General features: G+C 43.4%; 1 protein-coding gene across 5 annotated transcripts in view; it reads left to right on the top strand.

The window, feature by feature from the left end:
* Window positions 1-12,671, top strand: part of nlgn2a (neuroligin 2a) — an 88,783-nt gene that overhangs the window by 73,298 nt on the left and 2,814 nt on the right. For all 5 annotated transcript variants that reach the window (XM_041031093.1, XM_041031092.1, XM_041031095.1 and 2 more), the window contains 2 exons: window positions 8,643-8,828; window positions 12,139-12,404. In XM_041031093.1, coding sequence (XP_040887027.1) covers window positions 8,643-8,828; window positions 12,139-12,404 — 452 coding nt within the window. The remainder of the gene's footprint in view (window positions 1-8,642; window positions 8,829-12,138; window positions 12,405-12,671) is intronic.

Here is a 12,671-nt window from a genome sequence, read left to right as displayed (position 1 = left end):
TCACAGTATAACTCAAGGTTGCAGGTCAGCAGTTAAAACATGGTAACACTGCAACACTGATTATGGTCCTGGCACATACTTGCATTGTATAGAAAATGCATTTTTAAAGTGGTACACACTCAAAGTGATGTTACTGCTTGTGCAGAAAATCTCACTTTGTTCTGTCTGTAAATTCTAAACTTTCTTGCCATAAGTGACTTTGGTACAAAAAAAAAATCAAGGCCATGCTGTTTGAAACAGCATATGTTTCAGATTTCATAGACCGGCTTTACCTTACAAGACAGATGAGTTGTGTGAGTTGATCACATCGTGGTATGTGCATGGCCTTCCTCTCCCTTGAAGCGAATTCATTCTTAGGCCGTTACGTCCACCTCGTCCAGAACAATGAGTGACGTGACAAAGGCGCAGGCACAAATCATAAGGTTGACAAACTGTGTTATCTGGATTCACTCATGGGAGAAGTGTTTTCCATTTGTATGTGTCCGATGTAAAGGCAGAAAACACTACCTCTGACAAAAGCCTTCAGCTCAGATATTTGTTTGTCTTGTATTGCATTCTAAAATAGCAGAAGACAGCCCAGCAGCCTTTGGCCTCTGGTTTAACACTGTTGTATTCCACCAATCTGTGTCACCAACCATGTGTCATCCTGTCAGTGTCATACTTTTACTTTTGATACTTAAGTACTATTCACTGAAAATATGTCTACACTTTAATCTAAGAAATATTTTGAGCGCAGGCCTTGGAGCCTTGTCACGGAGTATTTTGAGATTGTGTTCTGATTACTTCTACTTTAGTAATGGATCTGAATGCTACTTCTACCTCTAATGTTATTTAGAGAAATAAGCTGGGAAAGAAAATTGTGGGCTAAGTTTGGAGTGGTCATAGTCAAACTGGAATTCTCATTCATTATTAATAAATACCATTTTGTTCTTAGTATCATTAATTAATGAAAACATGTTCGCAGAACATTGTTTATCTAAATTGTTTACCCAATATACATGCAAGTGAAAGGTCAAAACAATCAAAAGCTCTGCTGAGTTTGTGTGTGTGTGTGTGTGTGTGTGTTAGTCAGGAGTCAGACTGGTTTCTTTATGCACTGGATTTAAATCTCAGAGCTCTCAAACAAACACACACACAGGCTCATGTCATCCACACTTCTGATGTGAAGCGGTCTTATCTGACAGCAACCCTCCGACACCGAAGGCATTCGGCGTAACTGCCATTGTCACCATCCGAGTGAAATGCATTTTATCATACCATTTGCATATTTTAATTACGCTGCCACGGAAGGGGAAAACATCAGACATCTCAATGAATTTATGATGTAAATACACGTGTGTACAAGTGTGTATGTGAGTGAGACTGAGATACATACTGGTAAGTTTTGTTAAGGTTCGGCTTGAATCGTGCAGCAGAGAGAGGAGCATCTCAGCATTGGCAGTCCTTCGGCGTGAGACCGACCCTACGCTTAGAGAGGGAGGTTTGAAGCTGGATAATGAATCCAAACACTTCAAACCTCTTTTCAAAAGAGGCAGAGATGGAGCCTCTTTATCTCAACATGTTTTGATGTGAAAAGGACATGCTGTTCACCCTGAGCCCAGTTTTTAGCCAGGGGCAGATCACATGATACAACACAGTAATACATAAAATATAGATTTTTAAGGGATCCATAATAGGGGATGGTTAGCCGAAACAAAGCCGAAACTTATTATCAAATATTTTTAAAGTTGCAAACTGAGAATTTTTTGGAGAGTTTTGTGACCGTAAAATAAAATGATTTCATAAAACACGTGAACTGTTCTAGATGAACAAAACCCAAGCTCAGCTAAACTGTACCATGCTGGCTTGTGCTCAGTGCCATACAAACAGAGTGCAGTGTGAGGAGGAGTCACCGTATCTAGGCCAACCCAGCATGGGCTCTGTTTGAAGTGTTGCAGCATTTTGCCAGCGCGTAGTGGAGTAGCAGAGGTCTACTTTTAGCTTCAGAGATACACAGACACAGCAGCCATTCATTTGCACTGTAGCAGCCGTGGAAGGCAAAAACATGAAGTGAAGATGATGGTGCACGCATGCACAGACTTAAACACACACAAACCACATATGCACATAAATATACAAATTAAAGAGCCGTATGCATACAGATGCTCTGAGACACACATACACAGACACACACACACACACACACACCCCTGCAGACCCACAATGAGTGTTTATCCATTTATTTCTGTTGTTTGTTTGCTTTGCTCGGTAAATCCAAACCACAGCACAGATGCTGCTGCCGCTGCTGGAGCGGCAGTTTGGGGATTCATTGGCTCTTGTTTTTTTCCTCCTTCTGCCCCCACCACCTCCCCCACTCGCCACCCCACTTCTTCTGTCCTCCCTCTCTCCCTGCTCAGGAACATTGTATAAATGTTTTATTCAGGTTGGACCAAGATACTGGTTTTGAAGAGCTGATCTCAGCAGTTTTTGAAATCTTTCATTCAAACTTTTTTTTTTTGTATTTAACTTGTTAAAGTTTTGGACACTCTGTCCACTATATGTCAAAGTCAAGTTATCTATCATGATGAGTTCTAATAAGTCTGTGTAACTGTTGTACAAAGTGTACTGAGTCTCTGTTGGAGCTTTAGACCAAGAAAATGACCCCAGTGATTTGGATACTGCATAATTTTAACAGACTGAATGGAGGATGGAGGATGTTGGAGAGATGTGTAAGATCCAGTGTTTCTGAACCGTTACTAGGCACCAAGAATCAGGACCCACAAATAGTTTGTGGGAAAACAAACTATTCCATGTACCCCAGGTACCTTTGTAGCTGGGGTACATGGCTGACCATGATTTTGTTAAAATCACACGTGGTGTCAGTGGAGGGGTGCTTGAATAATGATCACACAAGAGCTTTAAGTCTTTTTAGTAGATGTCAAACACAGCAATGAAGGAAAAAAACAATTACAGCAGCTTTGTACAAGACTCCACACACCCACACACATCACAGCATACATCGTGTCCGATCTGGCCCGTGGCGCCCCTATTTCACCCGCCATTACCCTCTGACTGGATAGAAGACCCCGGGGACAGTAACACTCAAGGGAGCCAAATGATGGATAAACAGGAGTGTAGGAGAGGAAGTAGGCTGAGGAAGAGACGTGGAAACACAGGAAAAGAGGACACAAAGAGGTGAGGGCTTTTCAATTCTGAGCACACACACTCTCACATGAAAAGGCTCATGATGGGAGTGTGTGATCAGGCCGATGAGCTATTGTTCCTCAGGGCTGTAAAAGTGTTCACAGGGCAACAAAAGCTGATCGATAGACACACACCACTACTCTATAAAGACTAGTTAAAGCAGGAGAGTGAAATAGATACAGATCCCTCATCTTGTCCCCATGGACACACACACTCATGCACACACACACCTGACAATCTATCATCTCACTTCCTCTTGCAGTGTCCGTCCCTTTGCGACTCATTCGGTCTCTGTCAGCCACTCTCGTCCTTTTCCCTCGCTGTCATCCTCCCTCTGTGTATGTCTGTGCGTGAGTGTGTTCCACATCCCTCTGACACACTTGGACCGGGCCTGTGACAAAAACAAGAGCCAATCACACTCCTCCATTCACACACACACACACACACATAAACATGCATGTGCATATTGAGGCTTTGAGAAAGACTCTCTCGTAGTCTGCTGGGAGCTGACCTGGTTTCTCTTTCACAAGCATCCTCTCACACACACACTTCCTTACTTGCTGTTGTGGTATCTCTGTGTTGTTGTACCACCCTGACACAGAGCATACAGTATGACAACACACAGCTTGAGACGACATCAGAACATTTTAATGCAAGCACAGACACACACAGGTACAAATACACAAACACAACTGGCCAACTCGCTCATCCCACAACAGGGATGAGCGAGTGAGTGACAAGGCTTGAAAGACAACAACTGACAGTGCACTGACTAACCTCAAAACACACACACACACAGGAGAGGACTTCAGAGGCTAGCAGACTAAGCCCACAGACTAAGCCTGGAGAGATGGAGGGATTGAATAACAGGGGACCAGGGAGATAAAAGAATGAATGAGCGAGCATCCATGAAAGGATAAACCAGTGAAAGAAAGAGAGAGGAAATAAAATGCTGATATTTAAAAAATAAATACTGTGATTAATATTTAGAACATTTTTAAGTTACACAGTAATTCCTGAGATTTCAGTCTTGGGTGATTTGGCGCCACCTGTGGTTTCCATGGTAACAGTGTGGGTTATAGTCCTTAGCTAGTCAGGTTGTCAGAAACGCAGTGCTACCAAATACACTGCATTTCCTGTGACTTCTTCACAATAAAAGCTACCCCCATGTTTCACCAGTTTAATTCTTTTAATGTGAACTGGCCACAGAAGGAGATGTTGGGGTAGCATTAGCAGTAACAGCTCTGATACAGCATCAGGAGGGTGAACGGTAAACGATGTGACAGATGCTGGGGAAGCAAGTTAGTGATTTAAAAGAATTACAGAAAAATATAAAAAGCTGGGAAATAGCAAGAGAGAAAGAGATTAGGCAGAGGTCCTGACTGTTTCTGACTCCAAGCAGGTCTCCCCCCTTCATTCAGCTGATTGTTCACATCTCCAAATGTCACGGTTTTTCTGCACAGGAATGGGTTCACATCGCACACACACACACAACCACACACACACTGAGAGGGGTCCTGCCCAGTATGAGGGCATAAAATCTGAATAATTTCACAGATAATTTGGTTGTCACAGCCAGGCAATAGTAATAACAACTTTAGAGAGAGAAAGAGCACAAAGAGAAAGAGGGAGAGGAGCAGAGTGGAGCGTATCACCCAAGGCCAATCGCTGTGTCTAAGCCAGAGCGGTGTTTGTGGGGGGAAAAAGAAAAGCCTCTTTTTAAGCGCGCTGAAGAAAAGAGGAATGTTTCTCATTTCCCCTTTTCTCCTATTTCCAAATCCTTCCTCTCCTCCCTGGCGTCCTTTGGCGTGACCCTCTGGAGATTGCAAAACGTTTAGCACGGCAGCAGGATGATAGTGAGGTCCGGCTTCAGTGTTAGTGGTACAAACAGCAAGGTACACTTCTGTAATTAATGCTGTAATTATAATAATACACTACATGGTGTGGGATTGTGCAGTCTGTCTAACAGGCTGATGGCTTTTATCACCTTTTGAAAGAAGCGGGCACAATCTGAGGTGTGTGTGTGTCACATTGAAAACGCGTGTGTCATATACATTATTCAGATGCCATGAGCCGCCCACATCTGTTCATTTCTCTGGACGATGCACACACTTCTCTGATAGACAATAATCACTATTCTGCCAAACACACACACACACACTCACACAGGGAGCTCTGGCAGCCATGTCAGCCTCTAACAATGAATTCACATGGGATATAGTGTGTCAGAACCACCTTTTGTCATCCGGCAGCCACACTGTTAACACACAAATAACAATCACATGTATGGCTGCACTCAAAGTCACAGATGAATACATCTGTATATGCACACACAAATCCTAATGACAAGTAAGGCTGCACACACACACACAACAAACCTGTACTAGTACATTGGTTCTATGAGCATAATCTCAAGGCTCTCTGATAGCACATAAAAGGCTTCATTGTGAATGCAGGATAGATACGCAAAAGTGTTTGTGTGTTTGTTGAAAGTACACAGGAAAATGGACGTGCATCGGGGTCGGTGTGGGCGCTAGCATGTGTGAATGATTATACATAAGCTTTGTGTGTATGCATGTGTCCCGTGTACACGTGCGGGTGAGGTATTTGCATTATTCCTCTGTCTTTGTGCGCTCACATGTATACGTGTTGCGCGCATCGGTTTCTGCGTGTGTGGAAAAGAGAGGGAGATGGCGAGAAAAGGAGACTGTCTTCTCTGTAGTGTCAGCCTTTGATCAGTGTCCCCGTATGTGTGTGTGTGTCTGTGTGTGTCTGTGTGTGTCTTGTGCGAGCCAACCCCTGGTGTCTTGGAGGCAGATGAAACACTGTGCTTCTATCCGGGACTCACAGAACACCCACTATCCCTCTCTCCTTCTCCTTTACTCTCTCTCTCTCTCTCTCCTTCTTTTTCTCTCTGTCTCTCTCCCCCTTACCCCCTCTAACCACCATTCCTTACCACAGCCATTTTAAAGGCTATTCATGCAGAGCTTGCGCTTTCATCTTGCATTGCGGCATTTTAACCAGCTCCTCTGTTTTTTTTCAAGCCTTTTATCAGATGATAGAGGAAGGGGAGGATGGGTGAAGTGGCCTGCTGGTGTAACACTGACGCACAGTCAGATGGACGCAGCGTGAAGGTGCAGGAAAGACAGCGGCCTTGGCTGTAACAAGATAACATGAGGATCCTGGATGTCTGCCGGTTCTGTGTAGGCCCGTTCGGTTGCTTCGGTATTTTGATGTCCCACCAGCACAGCACCCATTTTCAAAAAACAGATTTTCCTATTTTCCACCTCTAAAATATCTGGACACTACATTAACACTGCTCATATTTTGTGCAAGGAACTACGCTGACATAGAAGTATTGCTATGTATTGCATTAATTAGCTTAATTAATGGCCTCATTAGCATAATTGGTTATGTTTAATATATCATGGTGATTACAGTAGGGCATTAGGCAGCTTATTTGCCTCTTGTTTGTGCTTGGCTTAATTAATGTACCCAAACATGCAGCTTATTTGTGTGTATCTGTGATGTTTGAAGAGCAGCACAAAAGCCAGGAAATGCATGATGGTCTCACTGATATGCGCTTCGATCACTTTTGTTTTTATGGGTCATTTGAGATGATGACTATTAATGGATTTCAGCTGTACTTGCAGGATGAAGAGAGAAATTATTGCATGATGCTGTGAACTTCAGTAGGTAGAAGCCCGGTGCAGCATGCTAGAAGCAGACAGTGGCAGTTAAATGAAACTGTAAATTCATTATAAATGTGATAGACCCAAAATTACATTTATATTCTTTTACTCTCCGTGGGCCACTTTCAGTTGGCTAACGATGAGCCGTCACCTTTCCCAAGTCAGGGGAAAAAAAAAAACAAAAACCATTTCAGCCGTTGCCAGACAGCACCTGCCGTGTGTGGAAGGTTTTTACTTGTGTGATACAGTGTGTAGGCGTACCTCCTGTTTTTTCTGGTGTGCATCGTTGATGACTAAGTGGGTAAATGCCATTATGTGTGTATGTTTTTTTCCTGCTGTGTTTTTCTTTCTCTGCCATACTTGTGTGTGTAATAATAATAATTCACATATTCTTACCGTTATGGCAAAAATTAACCCGTCTCGACATATCATAATTGTATTCATCCGCCTTGGTGTAATTTATTGTTCTTATAGTTTTGAAGAAAATGGGTTCTAAAAACAAATAATACTGGGAGAGAGTCTGTGGATTCTCAGTCATTCGGGTCATGGTTCAGTCGAAGTTTCACCTCTCATCGGAGAAGCTTGTTCAGCTCTGATATCTGATAAGGTGGCGCAGACTGGCTCTAGCTACAAGGTGTTGTTATTCTCTTTAGTGAGGTCTAGACAGTCTGTCGCCTGTCACCGCAGTTTATTTTCTCATTTATGTATTTTCAGATTCTTATTTCTGGTATTATCACCTGTGTAATCCCTGCTTTTCTTAATAGTTGTTAAATTGTTCTAAATAATCTGGCTATTTTTAATTGTATTTATATAATTGTTCTTGTCTAGTTATTGCAGTGTTACTATAAAGTATTGCATATTAACATTTTAACCTACACATTCGTGTAGGTGAATTGAGAACTGCTTGTGACTCTATAATGAATCTACCTTGTTGTCATGGCAGACAACATACTGTATGTTCCTGTTATAGCGGACCCTAGCAGTTAGCTGTATACACATGTTGAACCTCCATTGTGTCGGTTTAATGGATGACCTTTCCGGTGTACCTGCCTTTAATAAAGCTTTAATTAGGAGTCCCATTAGTATCTGAAAGCCTGCCGGTTAATGGGTGTTTAAATAGAGAAGATTTAGGTCTTCTGTGGAACAATCGAAGATACTCGGCTGTAAGGGTGAGAGAGAGGCAAACGTTAGCTGAACTCCAGCGCCCAGGTTTATGGTTATGAAGGAACATGTCTCTTCCTTGTTGCTTGCAGTCTTTATAAAGGCTTTGTTAACAATAAGAAAAGTATTGAATATAAATTGACTGAGTGACTAAAAAGAAAGGCACTGTGCGATTCTTAATTCCAGGCATGACGTGTCAACACTTGTAATCCAGTCATGGGTGTGATTCAGATTAGGGTCACCTGTGTTTCTCAGAGTGCAGGCTGCTGTATTATAAGTGGCTTTCTGTAAAAATGTCCTGCTCACTGGCATTAGACAGACTAAACGTCATTAAGAGAGGAGCTGAAAAAGCAATTTCTTCACTCACTCCCTTTGCTTTCTTTGGGTATTATCTGTCTCTCCTTGCTAATGAATAATGATGTTGTGCGCACACACACACACACACACACACACACACACACACACACACACACAGACTTGTTATCTGCAGTCAAAAACTGATTTACAGTCCAAAGTAAGGAACATTTGCCAGACAGGTATTAAATACTAAAGGTACTGATACTAGTGTTATATTGTCTTTCTCTTCTCTTCGTTCTCTTCGCCCAGGCTTCCTCAGTACTGGTGATCAGTCTGCCAAGGGAAACTATGGCCTCCTGGACCAGATTCAGGCCTTGCGCTGGCTCAATGAGAACATCGGCCACTTCGGCGGAGACCCAGAGAGGATCACCATCTTCGGCTCCGGAGCTGGGGCGTCCTGCGTCAACCTCCTTATCCTGTCGCACCACTCGGAGGGTAAGCCCTGTGAATCACTCATTAACCACAAATTTCTTGACTAATGCATTGTGGCTGCTTACATGAATTCTACCCGATCCAGTGATGCGTCAGTCCTCAGCTTAGATCATTCCTCACTAATCCCTGAATGCACAATGCATACGGACGTATCATGTCTGTGTATTTGTTCTACAAAAATGTATGTTAATTGTTGGAATTACTTTTCCTCTGCTCAGTATAGTATATAATATATATTTATATTTTTACTTTTATTTCTACTTTGTGTTGTGACCCGTAGTCAGGTGGAAACTCAGCTAGCAGCATTCAGCCCAGAAATCGTTAGGTCTTGTGATGTTCACTTGACACCTCTGTCCTCAAAGGAAAACACCGCTGATCCTTTGAGCTGAAGAATTTAAGATGTCATGTGGCTAATGAGTGAGTCCGAGTTTGATCCAGGTTATGTCGTCCATGTCTATGGAGGATAAACCACACTGGAGCTCCAACATTACCCCACATTACCCGACTTGGTGAGCGCCCCTGGCTCTGTTAACGGTCCGCTGCTCTGCAGCAGGGAGGTTTTACCTCCATCAAAAACCTACATCTATCTGACCTCATGCTCCCCATTACCAGCAACACACCCCGAGGGCTAAGTGTTAACATTGCACCACCAAAAGACAGAGGCCTACGAACCAATCGACTTTGATCTGTATTGAGATCAGTGTGGCTGACGACCCACAGCCAAACGGTCACGCGCTTGCTGCCTTTGATCATGCGGTTCTTGAAGCTGTCCTCCTCCTGATCGTAACTCCTCTGTTCTCTACGCTGCACGAGGACTCTCCCTCAATATGTCTCTCCTCTGTTCATTTTCCGCCTCACACACACAAACTGCAAAGGACAGAAACAGGGAAGAAATGGTGGGTGAAAAGAAAGAGAGAGATTAGAGACAGCATGTTCACACAACCACACATCTGTTTCAATCGCCGCTCTGTGTGTATGTGTGTACTCGTGTGTGTGTGTGTGTGTCTGTAGCACCAGGCAGACGTCTGACACGTCTAATTTTGACTCATTCTGTTTGCGTGGATGTGCCTCGAAAACAAATGTGTCGTCAAAGCTTGAGTGAGCATCTGTGCAAGGCTGCCATGTCACTGTGTCCGTTTAGCACAACCTCTATAATTATACTGATGTCTGTTAACCCTTCATATTAACCCAGGCACACCCAACCTTTTTTTTTTTTTTTTCGCTTATTGGCTGCAAAGTGCTTATGACCTGTACAAAGCACAAATGCAAAGCCAAAACAAAACAGCATATTTTATAAGAGAGCTACCTTTTTCAGGACAGAAGCTGGTTTCACTCACTTGTTGACTAAACTTCTTTTCATTTTCTGGGTTAAATTTGAGAGGAGACACATTATAGTCAGAGGACATCAAAGATCACAGTGATCGAGCAGGGAGGAAACAGTTTTATTAATCAGGAGATATAGCCTGTGTTCCCACAGATGCATGCAGGTTGTTGAATAAGACTTTGCGTTAAAACATGTCTATTTGTCCCCCTACCACGTTATTGTTGACTTTTTGTTTGCTGTTGAAAAATGTAATCCATTTTGTCACAGTTCTGTTTCAATGGTGACTTTTTATTTAGTTTTAATCTTGTTTTCGCCGTGTAAAATAGGTTGTATTTCTGTATTTCTACCCTGCATCTCCACTATGGGAAGAAGTTATTTTACTGGCCGTTTGCAGACGAATGGCAACCGGAACTATTGACAGTCACTCTAGTTTAATCACTAATGTTTCAGGGGAGAGCTTTAGCAGCAGAGGGACTCTAACGGTTGGGAAAGCTTGCATTAACCCTTTTGTCTCTTGTTGCCGACAACCAACACCCACCCCTGCCCATTCTGCCACTTGTCCATTCTCATGCCTCCGCTTTGTCATCACCCCATCGTCATCATCGTCCTCGTCATCATCAGCATCTAACGGTGTAACATCAGCCCACTAGACGCCGCCTGTCTGTCATGCTCCCCTCTGTCTCCCCCGCCGGGGATGCCAGGTAAGGAGTCTGTCATACCCCACCCTAGGGACACCAATCATGTCAACAACACAGCATCAAAGCATCACAGCATCAACAAATCAAGCCCGACAGCAGACATGTACAGGATGGATAGCAGGATGGAAGTGGCAGACAGGATGGAGGGAGGGACTTTATAAGTGTTACTGATTTGATGAAGGGTGGGGGACATAGAGAGTAAGGCCGTATCCATGGTACCCTTTTAAGAGTGTTTAGGGAAAGACAAGGAAAGGAGGTAGAGAGAGACAGGTGGAGATGTCCTGAGGGAATAATGTTGAGGGAGGAAAAAGAGAAAAGAAAACTCTCTGATTTGGCATATCAGAAAAGAGAAGTAGCCAAATAGAGGAAGGTACTGAGCAGCAGAGGCAAGAGGCACTTAGGGAGTGACAAAGAAAAAGATTTTGAAGACGAATGGAATAATACCCACCTCCCACTTCTCTCTGTCTGTCTCTCCCTCCCGCTTTGTCTTTCTCAGTGCAGATATGTAGGTGTAGCTGTTTCCAAGCTACTTCTTACTGTAATTGATTTCCCAGGGAAAGGGGGCTCTGCGGCTCTGCTTAATAATTAACTGACCAATCTTCAGCCCAGGAGAGAGAGTAGGGAAAGAAAAAAAGGAACGCGAGAGGAAGCGAGTCAGGCAGGCGGCCCCTTAACGAGCCACTTGAGTGGTTCAAACAGCACAGGACAGGCAGAACTAAGGAGACAGAGGGAGACAAAGAGGAAGGGAGAGACACAGCTAGAGAGAGGCTGAGAGAAGAAACAGCCTGTGCAAGAAAGATGAAAATGGCTCTTTTAAAATCTCAGATGAGCTTACTCCCAGTCCTGCCTCTATTTTTTGAGCTACAGCAGCATAGTGTGCTCTCTCTAGTTCCATTCCTGTTCCCTGCCAGCTTAGCTCCAGTGAGAATGGTGAGGTGAAAAAATTGGTTTCTATATATATATATATATATATATATATATATATATATATATATAGAGAGAGAGAGAGAGAGAGAGAGAGAGAGAGAGAGAGAGAGAGAGAAATTCTAAAAGTAGACAGAGAATGTGATATGATGATATGATACACATCAAGTATCTGCATCCTGTCTTATTCCAAAACATACCTTCAGTAACACCTTCACAGAGCTCCATCCTGCCTGTAGAAATGCTAAAAACTGGGAGAAAAAGCACATAACGTCGAGTGAGATCACTAACGTTTTACTATTTTTTAAGAATCTTAAAAGGCCATATTTATCTCCTCATATAAATTCTTCTCTATCTGTCCTTTCAGGTCTTTTCCACAGGGCCATAGCCCAGAGTGGAACGGCCATCTCAAGCTGGTCCGTCAACTACCAGCCCCTCAAGTACACCAAGATCCTTGCCCGAAAGGTGGGCTGCACCTACACGGAGACGGCCGACTTGGTTGACTGCCTGAGACGCAAGAACTTCAGGGAGCTGGTGGACCAGGACATCCAGCCAGCCCGCTACCACATTGCCTTTGGCCCTGTGGTGGATGGTGACGTGGTGCCCGATGATCCTGAGATCCTCATGCAGCAGGTGAGGGTCTGGCACCAGTATCAGAGGTGATACTTAAGATGTGGTCTATACTGGGGTTTTTTTTACTGTGCAAGTACTGACGAGCTAAGAACTTGTTGCATTGGTGAGTGTGACCTTTGCACAGAGCTGGGGTCTGACGGTGACATTTACCAGCTGTGAACTCACACACTGAAAAACTGTAATTTCTGTAATTTCATCGGAGAATGATTTTCTTATTTAACTAGATTTATTGTCCCTGTCTCAGACTGAGTTTGAAATTATACCTTT

Source organism: Toxotes jaculatrix, chromosome 23 (genome assembly GCF_017976425.1).
Source record: "Toxotes jaculatrix isolate fToxJac2 chromosome 23, fToxJac2.pri, whole genome shotgun sequence".
NCBI lineage: Eukaryota > Metazoa > Chordata > Actinopteri > Toxotidae > Toxotes > Toxotes jaculatrix.
The sequence above is the reverse complement of the archived record's forward strand: the minus strand, read 5'-3'. Positions and strand labels throughout refer to the sequence as shown.